The following is a 24,811-nucleotide window of genomic DNA, read 5'->3' on the forward strand; positions in this document are numbered from 1 at the left end:
AAAACAGAGGAAAGTATAACTCAATTAAAAAGTATTGAAAACAGATAAAAGGGTTTCCAAATACTGAGTAAAAGACCGAGAAGGAGTGAAAAAGGGTCCCACTCACTGAGTAGAGTCCAGCAAAAAAAGTGCTGGGGACCCACAGGTGGAGAAAATTTCACTCAAAAAGGAAATCTACTCCAACATTCTTTTTCTTTTTTTCAAATTTCAGTTTTATTAGTTGGCAATCATTTACAAGCATTTTCCACCAACAAGACAGATAAAAATTATCACAAAAAGAGCAACCGCGTATAGAACATATAAAGCCTTAGCAGATCACAAATTTCCAATAGCAACGTCCAAACCAATTGCCTACACCCCACCCACCTCCCCCTATTTCCATATTGCCGTCTGACGGGCTAGAAGAAACCAGATGTTACATTAGAACCATTCTCATTTATAACATAGGACACATGAGCACAAAATGACCTGTCAATTCGATATAGCAGACAATGTGAATCGTCGTGTAGATTGTCTGAGTGGTAACGCTTTGCACACATTCCGTTTATGTGACATATTTGGCACGAAATTCAGACCATGCATTCTCAACTGTGGTATGATCCCCATGTAGGGCCGCAGTCAGATTGTCCATTCTATATATGTTCAGTGCAACACCCAACCACTTAGTTTTGCTAGGGAGCGTAGGTCTCTTCCATGCCATGGTGAGACAGGCTCTTGCGGCCATAAGAAGGCTTTGTATCATTTTGGGTGCTTTCAAGGTTGTGTCGTCCGTTTCAACCAGGCTGAACAGAATCAGCAGTGGTTGTTTCTCCCATACATCATCTAATTCCTTGATCCAGCTGAGAACCTCTGACCAGTAAGCTTGGACCACCTCACATCTCCACCGCATATGCCAATAGTCTGCTCGCTTCCCACAACCCCTCCAGCAGTGTGGGCTTACCCGTAGATACATTTTAGCCAGCCGGATTGGATCATACTGCCATTTATACATCAACTTGACGGCATGTAATTTGTATTGGCAAAATATAGATGATTTCACCGTTCGTCTACAAATTTGTAGCCATAGGTTTTGTGAGATCTGCCTGCCCATATCTGATTCCCATCTGTTCTTGAGTGTGAGGGATGGTGTAATATCGACTTCAATCAACGCCGAGTACATTGCACTTATGAAACCTCTACAGTTCGTACAGGTGTCAAGAATTCTCTCGAACGGGGTGAGGTCCCTTTGTAGCTGATCTTTCCATATCGCCCTTGTCATCACCCCCTTGAGTCTCAGGTAGAGGAAGACTGATAGCGGGCCTATGCCGAGTGCCTCCTGAATAGTGATGAAGGTGCCATTTCTCCAGAGTTGACCAGCTCTTTCCAATCCCGCGTCATACCAGGTCTCAAAGCTCCCTGGGTCCGGGATTGCATCCCGGATCCCTGGCGACCAGAGGTGTCCCAACGGGGAGGGCAATGTCGTAACTCCCACCATTCTCTTGCCTGGCTTCCATATTGCCCATATTGTTCCAATAATGGGGTGACGTTTGACACTATTACGTAGCTGGGGACCCAGAACCCATAGCCATTCACCCAAAATGAAAGGGCAGAGATGGTAATTGTCCAAGGCTAACCATTGTGGTTCTGACTGCTGTCTGACATGCGGAACAAGGACACGCAGCTGGGCTGCCCTATAATATGTTTCTATGTCCGGGAGGCCTACCACTGCATTGTCTTTTCGAAGCTGGAGCAAAGATCTGGGGACTCTAGGTTTTTAAGATTTTGCCACAGGAAGGTTAAAAGGGACTTTCTAGTATCCATAAAGTATTCTTGGGGCATTTTGATGCAGAGCATTTGGAACAAAGAGTATTTTGGGGAGAATCACCATTTTTATTGCTTTAAACGGCCTAGCCAGGAGATGGGGAGTCTGGACCACCTTTGGATATTGTTTTGAAGGGCAAGTGATAGAGGGGGGAAGTTAGCCTCATATGGGGAATCCAAGTCACGAGTAACATTGATGCCTAGGTATCGGAGTGTGGCGAGGCTGACCTTCACTCCTAGAGGAGCAAAGCGTTCCGCCTCGGAGTCTCTACTTTTATCAATTGGGAGGAGGATAGACTTTCCAGTGTTGATTTTCAGGCCGTCCAGTTCGCCATATTCTTCGATTATATTGATCGCAGCTGGGATAGAATTTAGGGGATCAGTTAGATGTAGTAAGATATCGTCAGAGTAGAGGCCTAGTTTATACTCACGAATCCAACGTGAATAGCCTCCGTTCACTGCCACCGATGTTGTGGGGGATGTGTACAGTGCTTTGATGGCGCAGCGGAGCTTCGGCCCGAGCCCGTTCCAGACCAAAACCCTTTCTAGGAAGTCCCACGACACCCTATCAAAGGCCTTCTCGGCATCCAATGACAGAAGAGACAGATCCCCTCCCATTCCCTGTGCCTCATGAATTAAATGAAGTGTTTTCCTCATGGTATCCGCGCCCTGTCTCCCAATAACGAAGCCAACTTGATCAGAGTGTGTTAGTCGAGGTAAGTGCATTTCAAGCAGGGCCGCAATGACTCTAGCATATACTTTAGCATCAATGTTGAGAAGAGAGACGGGGCAATAGGAGCTACTATATTTGGGGTCTCTACCTTCCTTTGGAATGACAGCGAGCAGGGCCTGAAAGAAGGACGGGGGGGCTTGGCCTGTGTCAGAGATGTGATTGAACAAGGATGCAAGGAAGGGGGCGATGAATGCGGAGAATGTCTTATAAAAACCAGGCGTGCAACCATCATCCCCAGGGGCCTTTCCCGTCTTTAGGCGTTTTAGGTCTTCTGTGACTGGTGTATCTAAGGATTCAGCCTCCGTGGATGTGAGCGTGGAGATCTGCACTTCTTTCAGGTATGTGTCAATACTCTCGGGAGGAGGGGGGGGGGGGTTGTCACATGTATATAAATCTTCATAAAAGAAGGCAAATGCTTCTTGTATGCCTTCAGGGGATATTACTATCTTGTCTTTGAGGGTGCCGTCAGTCCTCTCGATGAGATCGACCCATCTCTTTGCCTTCTGTGTACGGAGACGAGCCGCCAGGAGGGCGTCTGCCTTGTCGCCCTTTTCATAATATTTTTGTTTGAGGTATTGTAGGGTTTGAGCTGTTTTTGCCCACGATAAGTATTTTCAGCTCCTCTCTGAGCTGTTGAGCTTCGGCAATATACTTGGGTCTCTCACTTGGGGAGGACTGTGCCAATGTTTGGGCCGTAGAGAGCTTCTCCCTAATATTCCTTTCCATCAGGGCACGTTCTTTTTTTTCGGGCCCCTTCCCTAATGAGCACCCCCTCCATGTGGCCTTGGCTGCTTCCCATACGGACGTCTTCCCAATCTCTCCTGTGTCATTAGTAGCAAAGAATTGCTCGATCTCAGTTTCAAGAGTTTCTTTGAAAACCGAGTCAGCCCATAAGGAGTCATTACACTTCCATTTAGTATTCCGGGGGGCCCAGGTCTTTCCAGCATATATCCACCGTAACCATGTTGTGATCCGACCATGCCGTGGGGTGTATATTCGCCTCGCGAAGTATTTGCAGGAGACTAGAGAGGAAAATGTAGTCAATTTGTGTGAGCGTGTCGTGAGGGAGGGAGTGAAAAGTGAAGCCTCTATCCGCTGGGTGCAAATGGTGCCAACTGTCAGTGAGGCCATATAGGTCAAGGGTTATTTTGATTTCAGCTTCATCTCGGGAGGTGGGTGGGTCATGTGCATCAGCTCTAGTCCGTCTATCCACAGAGCTGTCCATCCATGTATTAAAATCTCCACCTAGAGCTATGTGTCCCTTGGCCATGCTAAAAACCTTCTCAGTGATTTTGTGGAGGAACCTATTCTGCACTTGGTTAGGTGCATAGAGCGTGGCAAGGGTGACAATTGTGCCTCGAATGTTTCCCACAACCACGAGAGCCCTTCCTTCCTTGTCTGACCAAGTCTCAAGAGTAGTCATCCGGAGGCCTCTGCGTATTAGAATCCCCACTCCTGCCTTTTTTGAGATCCTGAGCTCCTGTAGGAAGGGCCTACCTCATGTGATGGAATCACCCTCTCCTCCCCCCCTTTGGTATTGTGTCTCCCGCAGAAAAAGAATATCTACGTTTGATCTCTTGAATTCTCTGGCCACCATGGATCGTTTCGTGGGGGAGTTCAATCCCTTCACATTAAGTGTGCATATGCGTAGTGCGTCATTAGAGAGTATAGGTGACATCTTAAGCGACGTGTGAGTGTTTAAGCGACCATGTCGTCTGCATCATGGTCCGTGTCGTGTTTGATAATGCAATGTATGGTTCATTTCTTGTGAATCGGGTCTCCGCGAGTCCTGAAGAGGCCAAGGGATGGCCCTTCCAGTTCGTGCTTTGACCCTTCATGGTCCCATTTTGTGTTCTTCCGCCCCCCAGGTCTATCTTCTGATGGATTATATGTCTTCTTCCCAGCCCACCCTCTCCCCCCCACCCCCGCCTCAAACATTCAGCGTCTGACCCGTCCAGGTTGACACCCAGTCGGTCTGGGACCACCAATGGAAACCGCGAAACAAGCTGTCCTATCCTAATGTAAACATCTTTAACAGTGAGCCCCCAACCGTGTATTCGTAACCCCGCAAAAGCAACTTACAAGTATTAATTCTGACCCCCTTCTTAGGCATCGTTCCAGTGTCCGTTTTACCCTACATTTCCACCAAGGCACCCTAAACATGCAGGCCCCAGTTTGTCATTTGTGTAACAGAAATTAAACAATTAGATCTAAAGTCTGACCCTGGGGTCGGGTGCACCGTTGGCGCATGCTGAGCGTGAGTTCCCCCATCCGTCATACCGAAAAACCTGCACTTTCTCCCGGGCGGCGCCCGAGCGCTCAGCTTCAGCCAGACCACTCTCCCCATTGTTCCTTTGCCTCGTGCGGCTTAACGTGACAGTCTGGAATTCGGGTTAATGCTCCATGACCTGTGAATTGTTCATTCTCCGGAATTTTCTGGATCCCTGAATCCTCCTGTGCCGCAGGCCCTTAGTGCGCCACTCACCCTCCCCTCCTTTCGACTCAGCAAGGGTGGATCCTTCTCCCTGGGGACCCAACATGTCCGCTATACAGTCCGCAATGTCCTTTTCCTAAACAAGTTTCATTGTCAAGGCCTCCCACTCAAAGGTGAGTGAGAACGGATAACCCCACCGGTACCTGATACCTTTGTCCTTCAGCATCCTTGTAATTGGAGAGTATTTCTTCCTCATTGCCAACATGAGCGATGATAAGTCTTGGTTGATTGAAATGTTCGCTTCGCCCAGTGAAAGTTGTGGAGCGTGTCTGGCCTTTTCTAGGATCCTAGCTCTGTCTGCATAATTGTGAAACCGAGCCAGTACTGATCTCGGGCCTCCTGGTCTGCCTCCAGCCCTATGGATGCGGTCAATTTTGGGTTCATCCACTGATTCATCCCTAAAGAGGAGCTTCAGAATGGTGTTCAGGGTTTTAGGTCAAGGTCTGTTTCGCCTTCCTTTTCGGGAACGCCGAACACATGTATGTTCTTACGGCGCACCCTGTTTTCGAGATCAACCTTTAGGCGTATTTCCTCTTCCCTGCGTTCTATTTCGGCAATGCGGTGGTCCATTTGAGCCTCCAATGTGTTCAGGGAGGTTTGGTTGTGCTCGAATTGTTCCAGCCTGTCATCCATTTTGTCCATTCTTTGTGTAATTTTGCCAATTTTGCTGCCTATATCTGCTCTCATGCTTTTCAACTCGGTAAGCAGGTCAGCAACATCTTCCTTGGTGGCAGCAGCGTCAGACCCTGCAGTGGACATCTTGGACTCTGCGGGTGGCCTCAGGTATTTGTGGGTTGGTGTAAACCTATATTTTGCCAATTTGCCCTTAAGGTCCATGGGTGGCGGGACCTCAGTGGTGAGGTGTGTGGGTCGCAGCTATACATAGATAGCCCTGCCAGAATGGTTTATTGAGAAGTATACGCCTGTATATGCAGGCTTTGTCCTCTGGTGGTGAAGCGTGACGGGGGGGATGTTGTTAAAAGCTCCGATAACAGATAGCCTCTCTCATGTGACTAAGTGCCCTTCGGTTCTTCTTGTTCCTGCTTTATCCAAATGGGGAGCTTCCTGTGGTGTAGGACATCAAAAGGCTCCGGGACGGTTCCCAAGGAAGAGAGATAGTTTGAGGCCTGCGCAGCCCACACCAGGCGAGGTGCCGGGGTACTACTGTTCCTGGGACTGGTAAGCTTAGGAGTATGCGTGGGATCCGAGGAGGGCACACGCCCTGACAGACAAGGGCCCAACCCTCAGATCTTTGTAGCCTGGTTAAGATCTTCGAGCGCCCTTAATAGGACCCAAGGTGGAGTGGCTTGCTCAATCTCTCCGGGGTCCAGGTGCTCCATGCAGTCCTCCAGCCAGGTTGCGACTCGGGAGAGGGCCCGCCGCCGTCTCTGTTCGTGATGCAGGAGGAGAATCCACATGTGAAGAGCGGCCGGGACAACTCGAGCGGATGGAGCCGGTCATCTCCGTCTAACGTGACCAGGGTACGCGCTCGTATTGGAAACGACAGCGGAGACCGCGTAAACTGGGCCTGCTCCACAGCAGTCCCCCCAGGGGCGCACCCGGTGCTCGAGCTGGCCCCCTCTGGGTCCCCGGCTCTCGGAGGTGGGGGTGTGCTTTCCCTTTGTGCTTGTACTCGTCGGTGGGCCCTGGCAGCGGTGTGCGTCGCTGAATTCTCCCTGGTTCCCTGCGTATCACAGCTCTGCGATCGCTCGAGGGCGCGGTGGGAACTCGCAGGCCTGCTCTGCCTTCATGCGCCCAATCATGCAGAGGGGGTTTCTCCACGAAAAAAGCTCTGTTTCAGTCCGGGTTTTCTCCCAGTGTGTCCTGAACACTTCGGACGCTAATTTCCATCAATATTGAGGCTAGGGGGGGACGGGGGGTTTCGTAGTGGGGGCTCAATCCACTTTTCGGGACCCTTGCGCTGAGCCTACACAGAAAGTAAATCCATCTGTGCGCCCTCTGGTGGCCGATCTCCAACATTCTGTTAAACAATTTTTTCATCACGTCAATTGTGCACATTCACATTTACCAAGTATGGACAACTTAATGTGGCTAGTGTCCTAAAATAGCTGTCCCACACACTTTTCGCTTTTTCTATCTCCATTTATTGTTTAGCCTTCTTCCTGCCTTGTCAGGTCAGGAAATCCCACATAAGGTCATGCGCTTGGCCAGGAAAGCTGCTGCTTTCGCAGGCTAATGATGACTTTGTGTGTGCGTGGCTCAAGAAGTGGGGAGGGTGGGGATGTCTAGTGTCATTAAAAACACATTACTGGAGCCAGAGAGTCTAGGTTTGGGGCATGAGTGAAACCAATAGTGGCCGCTGATTCGACAACTATTGGTAGTTTGAATGGTGCAGATCCTTCCTATTGGTGGGCTTCCAGGCTGGATTTTGGATAAGAAAGATTCCTGCAGATCAGCGTTTAATCCCCAGTAGAACAGCCGACTGAAGATAGATGAAGACTCCTGAAGAGGCTCAGCATCCCTTCCTGTGTCTGGGCTGGTGAATCCCTGTTAGACTGCCTGATCTGCAAAGGCCCTGTGCCTTACTTCAACCCCTGGACTGGTGGGACCAACCAGTCTCGATGTGTTTGACAATTCAGCCATCCTTCAGAAGTCTCACTGGACCACCCTGGTGGACGGTCCAGCTCTCTCCAGTGCGCTACCTTGCTAGAAGCATCACCATTCTGCGTTTGCAGCCGGACCTTCGGTGGTCTCTAGCTTGAACTCAAAATCTCATTTCTGACGAATTACAGTCTCAGCTTCAAGGGATCCCGCTCTGGAAGGACACCTGCTGTCTTGTGTGGGGTGGCCATCGCTGGAACCAGTCTTCCCCCGTCCTACGACGTGTCCTGAAGAGGTCTGCATTGTTCTTTTCTGCGTTTCTCCATCGCCAAGGGTTGCACTTATCGTGGACCCGACCCGAAGAATCATTGCACTCGCAGCTCCTGGGCACCTCTCACCAGAACCAAAATCGGAGTCAGGGGGCAAGTAAAGGTAAAGCATTTGTCTCCCCCCTGTCATCAATAAGATAACATTGAGAGCAAGTCTCTTGTTTGCTTCCATTATACTGCTTCTTTAGTCGTCGTACCCGAGCAGTAAAACCTGAAAGGTAAGAACCTATTTTTACTTACAAATAACTTTGTTGAATCTCTTTTCTTGAAGAAGCACCAATCAAAGTGCCTTACCTACATAAGATGCATTCTGGGGAGACGCATTGTGACTCTTGAATACACGGCTTCAAATCTTCATAGGGAAGGCTTTACCAGTGAGACTTCTGAAGTTCAGGCATATTTCTTTTGACTTGGTTCCATCTTACTGCATCACTTAACTCCTTTTATTGTTTTAAGTTATTGAATGCATTTTAAGAACCTTTGGTGACAGTATACATGTTTGAGTGCTGTGAAATACCACCTTTATGTTTCATTTTCTAGTGTGTGTGTTTGAGGCCTAGAATATAGTATGTTTATACATTTGAGTCTACATTGAATTGTGTGCTTCACCATGTGACTCATTGTGTACCCCTGACCCCACTTACACACTCTCTCAACAAAGCCTCAACTGCTCCCCATTGCTACCTTGATTGGGCTTTAGCTAACCTCTCAGAGTTACACTGATCACAACAAGGGTGGCATCCTAAAATCTGTCCACAAGGACAGATTTGAGAAATCCATCTGAACACACAACAACACTATCCGAGTAGGAGTATTGTTAATACTTGATATGTAGACCGCTCTTGCATTGAAAAAAGGGGAGACAAGAGGAAGGACTGATAATCCCACCACTGTTCTACAAAGTGAAAGGGGAACTTCTAAGGCCAGACAGAATGCCAAGCGTTGCATTCAGGGAAAAGTGAAGGAATAAGGCACAGCGCGCGCACACAGATTAGGAAAACCGTTTGACTTTCACAAACTAAAGAGCAATGCTAGGGCCCTGTGAGATGGAAAGACTAAGCAGCCTATGCTTTCTAGTGCGCACATGGCCAATGTTTTAGAAGTCATACTATAAAATCTGGGTGTGCTACAGCACTGTAAACTATAATCATAACAGTATATTTGCTGAAGAGCACTCTACATACAGATTGAAGTGCATCTTCAAGACATGCAACAGTGATACTCCATAGAACCCAGATCCGATCAAGACCCTTGCAGACCAACAGCAGCATTTTCTAAAAAGAAATCTACACTTCAGTATACATCTTCCTGCACATCTGTCACTTATTTGTGTCTTCGTTTTCGAAGCAGTTGGCTTCCCAAATAACCAGATATGAACAACTTAAATGCATTACCTCAAAGGCCATCCTGGCCACAGCCTCCTGGTCTGGACGGAAGACTCCTTGGGGCCGCTTACTCCTCCGGTCCATTGTGGCTTGTTGCTCCATCAGTGCTCTGGTTTCAGCCATGCTATATGTGTTGGCAGGAGCCTCTCCCCAAAACATGTCCGGAACCTTGACCTCTGAGGCCACCTGATTGTAAGGCTCCATGGGAAAGGGTTTCATCTTCTTCTCCAGAGGTTGCTGCATGCTGGGGTGCTGGCAAGGCTGCTCAAAAAGCTTCATGGGTTCATGGGAGGCCAGAAAGTAGGACTGCTTCATGGGCATAAGCTTCCCCAAAGGTCCAGACATCTGAGTGGGATTCCAAAGCTGTTTTGAAGAAGTATCCATCTGCTGGTACTATAGAGGAGAACATTTGAAAAATCAGCTTTCAGTAGATAAATCCAAAAATATCACATTTTACAATCATTTATTATTCATCAAAAAACGGTAAAAGTCCTAAAAGGACTTTCCTTACCTCACTGCCTAGATGTGGGTCAATAAACAGAGGTAGGCAGCTAACAAAGCAACAGGGGTGTGGATAACAAGGGAACCACAGAACCTAAAAGTTAGGTAAAGCCTATCACAGGCCTGCACAATCAAGTATTGTCCTAAAGAATGTGGCGAGTCAGAAGCCGGGCACTGAGTACATGTTACACAAGATTTTTTTTTTTTTTTAAAGTAAAATTAGAAGGCCTAACTTTACCCATCACTATGGGTGGTACCTACCTAGGTTACTGAGGTGCTCTTTAGTCATTTGTGAATGTCTAAAGGAGTAAGGCTGCTGTCAAAAATGACCTTAACGGACCCTACCACTATGAAAACTAACTTGGGTCAGGAGAGTGACTCCCTTCTCCTGAAGGTACTTCTGGTACCAGTCTGTAGGATTCTTTATTAATACATAATCCTCAAAAAGTCTTGATTTCTTGGATCAGTCTCTCACTTTTCAAATGGACTATTAGCTTTTCCTGCCTCCTTGTGAATCCCTTTCAGGGATTTTCTTTTCTTTTTTTTTTTTTTAAAGATCTGCATTCCAGCTTGCTGTTTCCAGCATATCCTTAAAAAATAAAATTTCTCTGGTAGGTTTTCCCTCCTGGGGAATTATAGTTCAGCTTGTTGCAGCCTACTTGATTTAAAACATTTTTCAACTGGATAGTTCATAAGAACTCTGGCTCATAATGTTCTCACTTTTATGTTATGTTCTTCTTGCAAAGAGTTTCTTTTGCCCTTTTCCCAAGGTATTGTCATCCATTATTCTTCACTAAGTATTCCGATTTTCAGTAATTCCCTCTTATATCATAACACTAAGTTCATCAGTTTCAGATTTAACTTTGCCTCATAACTCACTGGGACACATTGCTTGCGCAGTATAATGATTCCCTCAGTTACCTTCAACTGTGAAGGCGAACATCTTTGGGCGCCTCGTTCCTCATGGAGTTTCTCTTGTGCCTGTTTATTTTCATACTTGGGTTTTGTCTTCAGTGTTTTGCTGAGTGACAGGACAACCTGCTGCTGTATGTTTGCGGCAGTTTCGGCGATGGATTGTGGACCGGCTGTGCACCACAGGTCCTTTGTGGTCTCGCCACCACCCTCTGGGCTCCTGCCCCTTCAGCTTCTCACGTTGGGGATTCACTGTGGCTTTGGCATCTCCCTGTTGAGAATAGTGCAAGTTCGAAATTCCCGGGCTTCCTGGCTCAAGCCTACTCTGCCTTGCTTAGGTGTTATACGGATTGTAGCCTTCCCTTAACTGCGTATGCGTTCCTCTCTCCGTTTTCTCAACGAATACACGCTATTCAACGTGCTCGTCCCAGTGGATTGGATACGTCGATTTAAAGGGATATGTCCTTTTTCTATGTGATAATGACATCTATTAAGTCTTTGTGTGTGTGGTTTAAAAGGTCTCTGGTATTTTAGAGCATCCCATGTAGGCCATGGTGTGCACAGCTTTAAGGAGGTCCTCACAGAAACAGGAGTCCTTATCCCTGAAGGGGGAGTCTCTCCTGGTGAGGTCAAACTTGCTTCGACCTCTAGGGAGAGAGTTGTGGAGCAGGCTCACTTCCCTAGCCTCACAGAGAGGGCTCCCCATTGGGGAGAAGGGACAAAATCCCTTAATTCGTCACAAGACACAACCCACCACTGATAAGTGGATGGCCCTAGACCTTGTGTACAGCATCTAACACAAAGGTTGGGGTAGGGAGGAAAGGGACCCAGAAATGCCTAGTTAGTAGTGAAAAAGTCTAAAATCCTAAAGGCAAACACTTCATTAATTTGTATCCCCCTAGGGCATAGTATTAACAGTAACACAAATAAAAATGAGAGCCACAGAGGGTAGCAAGCCTTTCCAAATCATAGCCAATGGTGTCCAAGAAGAATACATTTTTCTGGGAGACCACTAGAGGAGCGGTCCAAGATGGCAGCGTGAAGATATGCTCCGTAGGTCTCTGTCCCAAAAGATTTGCATGCGCCCCAGCCAACATCCCCTTCATGCTGAAGCGCTCGATGTAACCCTGAAGCCATAGAGCACAAAGGTGGTGGTGGCCCAGCAAAGGGCCGAAATCTGTGGTGGTTTGCTTTCATCGGTACGATGAGAAGGCCGTAGTCCCGGAGAGAGCTAAAAGTCTGGAAAATCCAATAAGAGTGTGCATTTTCAGGACCACGCTGGTTTGTCTTAAGGATTGTCGGCTATTGATGCTGTGGCTCAAAGATAAGGGGTTTCACTACTATGGGCCTACCCATTCACACTTATATTTGAAGTTAAGGAGGTGGACTATACAGTCACCAATGTAGCTGAAGCGCGTCAGGTCCTTCAGTACCTTCTGAAGAAACACTGGTGGTGGATTGTCAGTCGATGAGCGACAGTGGGACATTGGAACTTGAGTGTCTGAGAGGCCTGCCCCCTCGTAAGAAGATTCCGAAGAGAATACTTAAGGTTGAACTCGCCTTCTCCAGTGAATTGAGGCTGGGTCTGGGGCACAGTCTGGAGACTTTATTCTTGGGTGAAATGTTGGGGGTGAGTTGTGATTATGTGAATGGACTGTGGGGAAGGGAGCAGTTTAGTGTGGCTGGGTGGGGACAGGAATAAGTCATTCCTGGTAGTCCATTTTCAGATGGGCGTCTCGAAGAGAGATGACGGGTCCTCTCTTAGGGGTGAGGTGGGATGGGAGAGGGAAGTGATGGGTGCAGATGGAAAGTGGGGTTTGTATTGGTTATCCAGGGTATTTTAACATGGCTCGGAGAACATGCTGGGAATAGGTAAAGCAGGTGGGAGTGGATGGACCATTTTCAAGTGGGAACCTTGAACTTGAAGGGATTGAACTCGCCCACGAAGCAGGCCTTGGTGGTTAGGGAATTTGCTCTGGATATCCTCCTGTTGCAAGAAACTAAGCTTCTAGTGGGGGAGGAAGGGCACATACCCAGCAGGCAGGTGGGCCATGCTTTTGGGCCTCCGGGATGCCAAAAAAGGAGGAGTGGGGATTTGTTCAATAAACGGTTGAGGGTGGTGAATCCCCAGGAAAAGGAGGGATTGGATGGTTGTACCTTGGTGGTACCGTGTGAAGTGAGGGGAAGGGGGGTGGTTCCAGACAAATGTGGTGATGCTGTACTGCCTGATATAGCCAGACAGCTTTCTGCTGACACGCGCAAGGAGTGTAGTGTAGGAGAGGCCTTATGATTTTAATATGTGGGCTGACCCGACGCTATACAGGTTGGCTTTACGGCAAGGGGATTAGCATGGGGTGCCTCAAGATTGGGTGGGTTTTAAATGTCTTCTGGACGAGAGGGGTCTGCTTGACGTGTGGAGATGGTTGCACCCTAAAGATAGGGATTTCACCATCTTTTCACCACCACATGGTACCTATACCCAGATAGACAATCTGCGTTTGAATTGAGATATGTTCCCATCTGTTGGTCGGATCGTGAGATGGTTAGTATGGTTTTGAGGACAGAAGGGTTGAATAAATGTGACTCACTTTGAAGATGTAATGATTCCTTGTGGAAGGACAGGGTGTTTCATGAGCTGAAGGGTGCAATTAGCGAGTACTTCCATATTAACGCTACCAGGGAGGTGGACATAAGCACAGTGTGTGGGAGGCAGGCAAGGTGACTTGGAGAGGGCTTTTGATAAGGGGAGGGGCAGGCAAGAAGAGGGAATGGGCACTCTGGGGGAACAGGTTGCGCAGGGAAATTGCAGTGTTATCGGGATTGCAGGCTGCAGGAGTTTGAGGAGGAACTTCTGCTGAAAGCGGAGGAGAACGGCAGGAACTCTAGGTTCTTGTACCGGTGAATGTAGCTAGGAAAAGGCCATACATGAAACTGAGGTATTACGAGAAAGGGCACAAAACAGACTCAATGCTGGCTGTAAGACTGTGTGCACAGAGAGATCACTTGACTGGGTTCTAGACTTTTTTGGGGTGGGAGGGTTTAGTAAGACCCCAGGAGAGAGAGCCAATAGTTTTGTCTCCTTCTACGGGACTCTCTACAAGAGATAATGTTGTGGGAAGCGATGAGTTGGAACGCTATTTGCGGGAAGTCACATTGCCTGTACTGCGCAGGCTGGAAACCTCCAGGGTTGATGCACCCTTCACCACGGAGGAATTGTTGGCTATTGCATGAATGACAATGGTAAGGCACCTGGGCATGATGGTTTCACTATTGGTTTCTATAAAACCTTCTCTGGAGTGCTGGTGCCCCACTTGGTGAAGCTGTTCAACTCTATTATTGATAACGGAAGGGCCCTTCACAGATTTTGTAAGGTGTTGATTGATATCTGTAATACCCACAGAGGGGGAAGGACCCCAAATCGTGTATGTTCTATCGTTCGATTACACTTCAGTTTGTATTTAATGATCTTCACTAGATTCATTGCCTCCAGGCTTGAAGGTCTCATGCCCCGCCTGGGCTGCCCTGATCAGGTCGGGGTTATTCCGGTAAGGGAGGGGGCTGACACTAGCAAAACCCTGAATCTCAAATCAAGCTAGGGGAAAAAGGAAATCCAACTATCCAACTTCTCGCTCTGGATGCTGAGAAAGCATTTTATAGGGTGGGATGGGATTTTCTTTATCCAGTCCTGGGTACATATTGGATTTGGGAGTAACGTTCTCAACGGTGTAAGGGCCATATACGCTGACCCCAGTGCACGAATGGTGGTTAATGGGACAGTCTCGAGATAATTCAGGTTGCAGAGAGGGATGAGGCAAGGATGTGCACACTTTCGCCATTACTCTTATTGCTTATATTGGAACCCCGGGCAGAGTAAATAAGAACATCCCCTGGTGTGGAAGTAATGCAGGTGGGGGAGGGGAATTCAAACTGGGTATGCACACAGATGATATCCTCCTTCATTTGAGGACCACTCATACATCGGTTCCTGCGGTCTTTGGGCTGAGAAGAATATGGGGTCCTCTTGCGTTTCAAAGTTAAAAAGAAATTGTAAATATTGTTCCCCTTCGACGGGGATACACAGAGGGATATTGTGGCACTCCAATAAATGGCTTTAGATGTGCAATTGGAGAGTATTAGTTATTTGGGGGTCGTGGTGTCTAGAACTCGGTAGGACTTTAGTGTAAACATTCCCCCTATATTTGCAAAATATTATGGGGAAATGGAGGGGTGGAGCGAGCACATCCTCTTTGGCTGTGTTAATGTGCTTAAGATGAACTTCTGTTTGAGATGCTCCCAATCAAGGTGTCTGATCTTCTGCTGAAGGAGGTGAAGGGCCAGATGACACCGTCTGTGGCAGGGTAGGAAACCGACAATTGCCTTTGACCCACTTGTACTAGGCTTTCTGGACCTGATCCAATATTATAGGGTGTCGCAATTGCAGGTACTGGTGTCCCATTTGAGGATGGATAGGGACAAGCAGTGGGTGTACCTAGAAGACTATCATCTAAAGCCGGAAACTATTGGGGAATGTTTGTGGGCCCTCAAAGGGAAGGTTCCGAAGAGGATTCGTGGTCACAGCATTTTGGGAGTGATCTGGGGAATCCAGAATGAGCAACCAAAGACGAAGTGTCACCACGTGGCATCACTGTGGAGTCATTTGTGCCCCCCCCCCAAATCAGAGCTCTCGGATCCGTTGAGGTTCCAAGACAAGTATGAGACCCTTAGGCATCCGTAGAGGGAGACACAGGCGGCAATTGCCCCCCTATTGGGTGCTTTGCCCCCCCTAATTGGTGTCCTGCTCCCTCTAGTAAATAACACTTTCCAGGAAACTCCTTCGCTCAACCATCATTTGTGTGTGTGTGTGTGCATGCTTTGTTTGCCTATCCAGAGTTTGTTCTTCTGGCCTGAACGGGACACCACGGGAATCAATTGCCCATCAATATCACTGGGGTGGGGACCATCACTGCTAAAAGCAGGCTACCTAAATGCTGGGCACACAATTGTTTTCCAAATGTGCATATTAAACTAGTATAGAAAAAAAAAAAAAAAGATGCTCCCAAACTGAAACATGCTCTTAAACTTACATTCACTAATTTTCTTTAAAAAGTGTTTTTTGTTCGACTACCACATAAATACCTTGTATTTTGTGTGCCCCTTCCTTTGTGTTTTATCACAGGATATATATTTCTAAAACTGTTCTATGCTTGTCAACCTGCTTAAAATCACAAATAAATGCTTCTATTGTGCTGACAGCAGTTATTAGGAAATTAAACCGCTGGTTCATGGGTGCCAGCTTTTGATTTTCACTATGTTATTTGGCATTTATATCGCGCCTTATGTATCATTGGTATGATCTCAAAGCGCTGGTAGTTTGAACCCCCTCGGGAACCGCAGTTCAGTCAGTAGAGAGAGTGTGTGTGGTATGGTGCGTGGGCGCACCGGATGTGTGCAGCTGGTGTGGTTGTTGCATGAAAGCTGCTTCTTAGCGGTAGGTGTGGTCCTAAGGAAATCAGTTAGTTGTTTTCAGTCTGGAGGGTGGACACCCAGACTGAGTTCAGGCTGTGTTAGGCCTGAAGAGACGCTTAAGCTAGCCGGAATATGCTCAGGTAGCTGTGTTTTGTTGGGATGTGGAGCTCGTGGGGTCATGTTAATTATGAGAACAGCTAGACCGAATGAGTCATAGTACAGTTATGCTCTAGTTGATTGATGGTGTATAGGGGAGAGCGAGCATAGTAGTTTGATATGGTGATTATCAATAAAGCGCCTGTGATCAAGCACGAGACCAGGACAGGGGGCGTACATTTAGGCACAATTTCTAAGTTCATCAATACCACAGTTACGCTACTAGGCACATTTTCTAGATTCAGCTTTAGTACAGTGACACTATTAGGCACACTTTCTAGATTCAACTTTACCACAGTGACTATACTACAGTGACGCTATTAGGCACATTTTCTAAAATCAACTATACCACAGTGACACTATTAGGCATACTTTCTAAGTTCAAACTTTAGCACAGTGACGCTATTAGACTATGGGGGCAGAGATTACCCCACCCTGAATATAAACAAACTACCACCTTAATCCATCCTCTGGCTGAAACCGTTTTTCTTTTTTAAAGGAATTGCAAAAGTCATAAGATTTACAGACAGTTTTAAATACATAACATCTTCGTAACAGTCACGCAACCGGCTGAGCTTCCCCGGTAGCCTTCTATTGTAGGACATGTCCACGGATCGCCTAATGTGTTCAAAATCACTGAGTTAACAACAGTGCAGTTCATGTACAGGACATCAAAGTCAACAGTATTTAATCTCCATCTACACTGACCCTGTGCATAGATTCATATATGGTGTACCAGTGGCAGATTCGCCATAATGGGAGAGGGGCGCTGACCCACGGGCACCCTTCCCCATTATGGAGTAGCATATGAGCCAGCCCAGTGTAAACACTGCAGCTGAGGGAGCGCTCCTAGGCTGACTTGTACTGTTAAAGGAAAACTCAGTTTCCGTTTGACAGTTCTGTCCCCCCCCCTGCATATCTAATGAACCATGCAAAGCCGGAGGGGTTTTGCTTCCCCAACATTGCATGGCCCCTTGGGGATGCTAGCTGAGGAACTGCATCTTTGTATGTGCGATGGGAAATGCTATTGTGCCTTCTCGCAGATACAGAGCGGGCCACTTCGTCAGTGCTTCAGCTCTTGCGCGCATGTGCCAGGAAGCGCTCTTTGCCACCTGTTGATGGTACGCAGAAGGTGGAGCGCTGGGAGGGAACATCAGGAATGGGTCAGAAGATGTTTATTTAAATGTGTGTATGCTTGTGTTGTGTGTAATGTATGAGTGAGTGTATGATGGGTGTGCGTGTGAATGAGCGACTGCATACTGCGTGTGAACGTGTTTGTGTACTGGGGCGACACGTGGAGCTTATTTTGGCAGAAGGGAGGTTTGCATTTGAGCAAATTTGCCAACCCACAATGCTTTGCTGTTGTGGATCAGAACTTCCAGCGATGGCAACCAGGTGGCATTGTGGAATGTGTGACTTGACACTTATGCCATAAACAGTCTCTGAATGTGCACATGTAGCGGTGCTGTGTGGCAGGTGAGTAGGATCGTGACACCTTATGGGTACAAGAAAAATGTGCAAGGGTAGGTAAGAACCAGCAGTCCACTGAAGAACTCTAGAGCAGGTTGAAATGTCCCTAGTAATCAATGGGATTAGTCTAGGTTATGTTAAAAGGTATTTAAATTGTGCACCAACATCAATGGAATTGGCCCCCAGGCGCTCTGGTGGACCTGAAAAAAAGGGGTTTGCCGGGCAGGGGTCAATTATCAGATCGAAGTGGGTCCCTGTGTGATCTTGGTGCAAGTTATTTGTTTGTTGTTGCAGTGTGGTCAAGTATGTGCGGTTTGCTGTGCGGTGAAGTGGTTGTGTTGGATTCTGTGTGAGAAACGTAGGAGGAAAGTTGAATTTTGGGGTTATTTTCTCATTTATGCATCGCCCCCCCGTCCCACACATTTCAGATTGTTCTATAGGGTTGCTATTGTGGTTTGCCAGTCTAGTTGAGATGGGATGGCAGCTTTCCTCTGAGATATTCAGAGGTTTGTGTACCTGGTTGAGGCAATCATTGTTTCCCGCCCTGGTACTGGCACTGGATATTTTACAGGGTTCTGCTCCCTTCCTACCCATTTCCCTGTTGGTGACCCTTAGCTGCCTAGGTTTTCTCTGTGGATTACATGTTATGCTAACATGTCATCCTTACTCCAAATTCCTCAATATTCATTCCTAGTGTGAGCCTAACCCTCCCAAGTTTCCTTTTGGTATAGTGTTATGCGTGGAGTGGATCTTCCCCATCCCTCTGGTTAGGGAAGCTAACTTAGGAAGATAGGGTGGTGAGCCACGGTTTTAATGAAGGCAAGTCAGTTCTACCCCACAGGTGTGTATTTCATGGCAAACTCCTCCATGAAGGACGAGATATCCAGAGGTCGATGGATGAACCAGAAGCCCCAGAGAAAAATGCATCAGAGCAGGGAAACCACAAATAGAATTCTGAGAAATGCTCCATCACAGCAAAACAACACAGTAAATACAGTACTGTTGCACTTTTTAGGATCTAGTGCCAGGTGTTTGCACCCTGAGCAAGCAACGGCTCAGGAAACCAAGGAAAGGAACAAAGTACCTTTGCACAATGTCTACATTCAAGAATGAAGTCAAGATTTTGACGAAGACCGAGAAGGGAGGAGAACCCCCAGACTGCACCCAAAGGCTTGCTGGACAAAGGAGGCAGGCAACCAAGCAGAAAACGGTCCCAGGACTGGGACAAAGGCTAGAGGCACCAACTGGCGTCCTAAGCAGTAGATCTGGTGGGGCGATGAAGTCTCAACACTGTTTTAGCCCATGGAAGCGACCCAGAGTGAAGCGGAAGATCCGTTCCATTATTAAAAGGCTCAACCCGGGGCATGACTTGGAGTGCAGGCAAAGCGGATGTCCCTGTGAAACCCTCCATCACGGAAGCGGCTGTTGGGCCCATTATGAACCTTTAGTGAGGGGTCTTTCTTCCCCCAATTTTTGGGGATGTGATTATGACCCTCTAATTGCTCCCCGGTCGATCCTGCCTGAGTAAGGGACATTTTCTCTCATCTGAGCCAAGACCGCAGTGCAGCAAAAGATGGCAGACCCTGTTTCGGAACATTGTTCCGAAGCGCACTAGACCTGGTTGCAGATCGGATGCGGGGTGGCAGCCTGGAGCTCCACGAGGACTAAGCTCTGTTAGTGATTTCGGGGCATTGCCCAGCTATCCTTAGCATTGTTTTCTCCCGGTGTCTCTGGTGTTTCCAGCGCTCGCTCTGAGGATTTGCTTAGTGCCTACAATGGTGTGGGGCGGCTTCGGCTTATTGCTGCTCTCCTACTCTACTTGAACAGTAGTGCCCACAACACCAGAACTCACCAATCATGGCTAAAACTACCAAGGGTTAGAAGTAGTAGGACATTGCTTCCCTCCTCCAGCACTCTGTCAAAGTCAAGAAAAGTGAACTGGTGAAGGTAATGGTCCACGCGAGTGACTTCTCTCCAGGGGGTCCACTCACCTACACAAACGGCAACTAAATCCGACTTGCAAGGCCTCCTTTTGGAAATTAAATAGTAGATTCAAAAGGGTACCACCAAACTTTTGCACAAGATTTCTGAAATGGATGAGGAGGAAGCAGAGAACATGAGTTGGAAACAACTATGTGTAACTGTTTGAGAGGCCACCCTCAACACGGTTCCTTCCCGCTGAAGGAATCACAACCTGTTCAATGGATTATTTTCTTCAGCCCTACTTCAGAGTTGTATCATGCCCCTTGAATCCCTCCCCCAAGCTACCAATGAGCCAAGAAACAGGTTGATGTAAGGAAATATATTTGTATTTAATTAACTTAAAAGTAATAGAAATCACACTGAACTACACACGCCACCTTCTGTGTGGCTCACCGTTAACTTCTTGTTACTCAAATCAATTACACAAATTAGTTTTAAAAAACTCAAATCACAATTCTTTACCGTCTACAAATTTCACTTCAAGAAATAATTAAACTGACCAATAACCAAACCAATCATAAATGTAGTGCTGCAAAATTTTTATTTTCCTGCAGCTTAAAAGGATAGAAGATTGGTACAAATATATATGGCAATTATGATTTGAACCACATTGTTGGTTTAAAATTAACAGGGTGATTTAGTGGTTTGTTTTTCAGCCCCTCCCTCACCCCTCCCCCCTACTTTGGTCTGTGGTGGAAAAGTCGGACAGAAGAATTGTAATTTTGGGGGAATTTTGTATTTCAGACCCCCTCTCCACTGACGAAAGCTGGATGGTAAAAATGGTGATTTGAGAATTTAAGATTTTCACTCCCTTCTGCCCCCCCCCCAACCTCTCACTTATGTCTTAGGGAAAGTTGGACAAAAAGATTGGACTGATTTAAGAACAAAGACACCCCCCTTCCTTAAAGAAGTTGGGGTCAACAGGACAAAAAGAATTAACCAATTAATTTATAGGCTATAGTTTTTCGGCGCACACTGGGAAGTGACCTTTATTAATTTAGAATTTCAACGAAAAACACCCAGTAGTGTTCTGCTAAAGGGAATTAATTCAATTAATATGTTTATTACATAGGCTAAGGATCTACACAGGCCCTCCTCCCCTGCCCACTATAAAGGGTAAGAATTTAAGGCCAGCAGATTCCCCCACCTTTTGGTTACAAAGGGCTCAAGTCTACTTACATTGAAAACCCCTGTTCAGGACAGCCAGCCGCATGTCAGGACCCTCTGGAAAGATAAGGCATGAGTCTGGTCACTCCACTCTCAGGGATGGCCTCCTGCTCTCCACTATTAGACCCAGTTAGCTTTTAGGCCTACCAGCAATAGACAGTCCCCACCCAGATGCACTCTCGGCAATGCCCTCTGGTGTTTCCTTGCAGCTGTCCGATGGTAAATTGTAACAGCACTCTTGATGCTAAATTTCAGCAGCTCTGTCCCTTCCTCCTACTGCAGTCTGCCTTATATAGCAGCAATGACACCACCAATTTTACAATCTTGGGGCGTACCCTGCATGGTCATAAATAGGATTGGATAGTTACACTTCTCTCTCCTCCCCAACTCCAGCCCCTCTCTACGGATTGTTTTAAAAGTCTGGAGCAGACATATGGCAGCATAATTTACAAGCCCAATGTGTTTTCATGTCAAATTATTTGCAAAAACTAGTTATGTGACAAAACTTCATAATTGGAGTAACTGCCATAATATACGTATATTCAGAATCAGCTAATCATGGGGAATTAAATAGGTCGACAGCCAGGTCTGCACCATGTGGCAATTTTCTGCCGTTTCTGTAAAAAGCATCACAGTCATGAAGACGTAATTTACTAGCCATATTGCAAATTTTATTCTCCAACCGTTCAACTATCACATTTGGAATATTTTCAGATCAGCCAGAAACCTAGTTTAACTGGCCATTACATTTCCCTAGCTCGTAGGTACATTAATTTCATATCTCCAAAATCACCTGGAAATTACCGAAACAAATGGTACATAAATGTATGGTTTCTGGGAAAAAAGACTACATTTTAATAGTCCTTCAGAATTATTTGTAAATCTATATGTCCAGCAAATGGAGTTATGCTTCATCCAGCCATCTCTCTCCCCGGGCCAGCCTATGACCAAAGTTTTTTCAGGAGTCTCTTTGAAGTTGGTTGTTTGCTCTTTGAAGTTGTAGCCCCCATTTTCACACATTTTGGTCATGCTCCAGCCAAGGGGAGCTGTCCTGCTATCGCTGACTTGAGATCCAGAAAGTCTGGGGAACACTGAGTTTTCCACACCTTCAGCAGGACACACACTATATTGTATTTTTAATTATATGGGGACGTAACATCCAGACTTGCAATGAGGGATTTCTTTGTGAAGTTTGCACATCCACAAGCCAAAAGGGTTTGCCTTCGGCCCGGGACTTTTCCATGCAAAACAAAGTGGGCTTTTCTTTTCAAACGCCTGCTGATATTTTGTATGCAAAACATAACATACATTACTTTGTCAACATGTACCATGTCTTTTTCCCTGACATTTTTCCTGTTAGCAATGGTATATTTTTCACATTTAAACTGCAAATACACATGTCAAGCCGTTTTTGGGGACAGTGTTTAAAAATCCTGTTTTTCATTTGAAAGGGACTTCAGTTTGGGCCCATTGAATGCAGGCCCATTGAATGCACCCCACAATGTGAACAATCGTATGAGATCAGCGAGTGTCTCAGAGAAAAGATCCCATAAAACTTGGCGAGGTCCTCGACGACAAGCAAGAAGGCACTGAAAATCACTCCAGGCGCAATAATGTCTGCATCCTCGGAGTTCCAACAACCACTTCTGAATGATCTTGAGGAATTTGTCCAGGACCTTTTTCGTCACCTCCTGGGTTTGACAGATGAAGTGACATAGAACTGGACAGGGTCCATCAAACTCAATCTAAAACTCACCTGTAGCAGAAGGACCCTCCAGACGTATTATCCAGAGTTCCCTGTTATTCGGTGAAGGATCACATCATGAAGGCGGGGTGGGGCACTCCTGATCCACATTTTAGGGATGCTACACTTTTTATATCAAGACCTTGCAGCCATCACCATTGCTAAGAGAAAAGCTCTGAGGACTATGACCTAATTGCTCAGAGAGGAAAATCACAGATGGGGATTTCCTACAGCTATACCTTTCTCTGCGAATGGGTAAAACTGGGCTATTAAATCCACGCAGGGCGAACAATAATTAAATCCTGAAAGAGGGGCGTAGGAGACTGGGAAGGAGGGAACCTCCCGTTTCTTGGTCACAAATTGGGTGCAAAAGAAAACCCATGTGTCTGGGCCGTAAGGATTTATGGGAGTTGCAGGGGGTAAAACCCAAGTGAAGAGTTTGGTGCACTCCTACTTTTTTTTTTCCATGTTGCTTTTTTTTCCATTGGGGAGAAGGATGGCGCTGGAAATTATGGGGTTGGGTTGTGGGAATTTTACTATACAGTTATGACATTATGGGGAGCTCATTTTGATTTAATGGTTGTTGGGCCCTTGCCCTTCTGTGTTGGGGTGCCCTATTTTTGATTGAGAGAGTTAGGTGGGTAATCTGGAGTGTAGTGGAATAGGGAGGAACATTTTATGGTGATTTTTCAGTTTGTTACAACTGCATGATGTTGATTGTGGCGTCAATGAAGCAGTTCTGAAGATTCATATTCTTACGTACAATGTGGGTCAGGGAAATTAAATTGGAATATTCAAAACTAAGAGGTCTTCCAGCAATGATTCAGAGAGTGTAAAGGCGATCTGGGTTCCCACATGGAACGTACAGGGCCTAACACTCCAATGAAGAAAAATCAGTTATGCGCAGACTACTAGAGCTGTATGTAGGAATGGTATGTTTGCAAGAAACACATCTATTAAGGAAAGACGAACATTATCCAATGCAAAGACTGTAAAATAAACATTATTTCGCATTTAGTGGGGAGAAGAAAAGGGAGTGGCAATTATATTGAACTGGGGATTCCTGTGGACTGCGGTTAAAGACAGGAGAGACCCTCAAGGTAGATATAGTTCTTCGTGAAGGGTTCACTACTTGGACGGACATTTACAGTACTATCTATTCATACTCCTATTTCTGGCCATTGCCAATTTTTGAAATTATTCCACAGGCTGGTTCCTTCATGGAGGGTTACAGAATAATTGGGTGAGATTTTAATCTATTACCTGACTTCGACAAGGATAAAACCCTGGCCTGCTCCAGGAACGATTAGAAGAATATGATTGAATTTACTCGATTACTGAGGAAAACCGGGGTGGAGGATGTACAGAGAGTATATATTGGGGACTGACTCGATTATTCTTTTTACGCTCACATCCATGGTGGCCTATCAAGGATAGATTTGTTAATGTCGGGTCCATTGTTCCCTTGCTTGAAGGGGGTTTCCATCTAACCACGCTTGATCTCGGACCACGCCTAAGTGATAGCTCATTTTAAGGTTGAAGGTATGCCTACTTCCCCTAGGGGCCCCTGGAAACTATATGACCCTGTTTTGTGGGATGCTATATTGTGTAGAGAGATAGCCGAGGCGATTGAGAACTATTTTAAAGAGAATAATAAGTGTTCAATGGCAACTGTTTGGGATGCCACGAAGGCTGTAATTAGGGGCGAGATTATGCCCCATACTGCTGCCTATAATAGGACCAAACTACTATATCAAACCCAGCTGAAGGTATCGATTCAGGTACTAGAGGGGGAATAGAAGGCTACCAAAAGCTGTAAAGCTCGGGAAAACTGAAATTAAGGCTCAATTGGAGGCACATCTGGTGGATAGATCAGCACTGAAAACTAAAAAACATTATGCACATGGAAACAAATCGAATCGCCTGTTAGTTTATAAACTTAAAGAAACCCACTCCTGAAATAATATCACAATTAAAGGGGAGGATGGGATTGTACGATATGAGAAAATGGAAAAGAGAATTGATATATGAATACTAATTGGAAATTAATGTCAGAAACTCCTAATGATAAAGGCACGCAGATTACTTGACTACAGCCACTACGCCCTG

General features: G+C 46.4%; 1 protein-coding gene across 6 annotated transcripts in view; it reads right to left on the reverse strand.

The window, feature by feature from the left end:
* The window catches only part of SMG7 (SMG7 nonsense mediated mRNA decay factor), a 1,316,737-nt gene that overhangs the window by 284,905 nt on the left and 1,007,021 nt on the right, over nt 1-24,811 (reverse strand). For all 6 annotated transcript variants that reach the window (XM_069641403.1, XM_069641402.1, XM_069641401.1 and 3 more), the window contains exon 17: nt 9,313-9,696. In XM_069641403.1, the coding sequence (XP_069497504.1) occupies nt 9,313-9,696 (384 nt within the window). The remainder of the gene's footprint in view (nt 1-9,312; nt 9,697-24,811) is intronic.

The sequence above is a fragment of the Ambystoma mexicanum genome, chromosome 1q (genome assembly GCF_040938575.1).
Source record: "Ambystoma mexicanum isolate Mex_15411 chromosome 1q, UKY_AmexF1_1, whole genome shotgun sequence".
In the NCBI taxonomy this organism is placed as follows: domain Eukaryota; kingdom Metazoa; phylum Chordata; class Amphibia; order Caudata; family Ambystomatidae; genus Ambystoma; species Ambystoma mexicanum.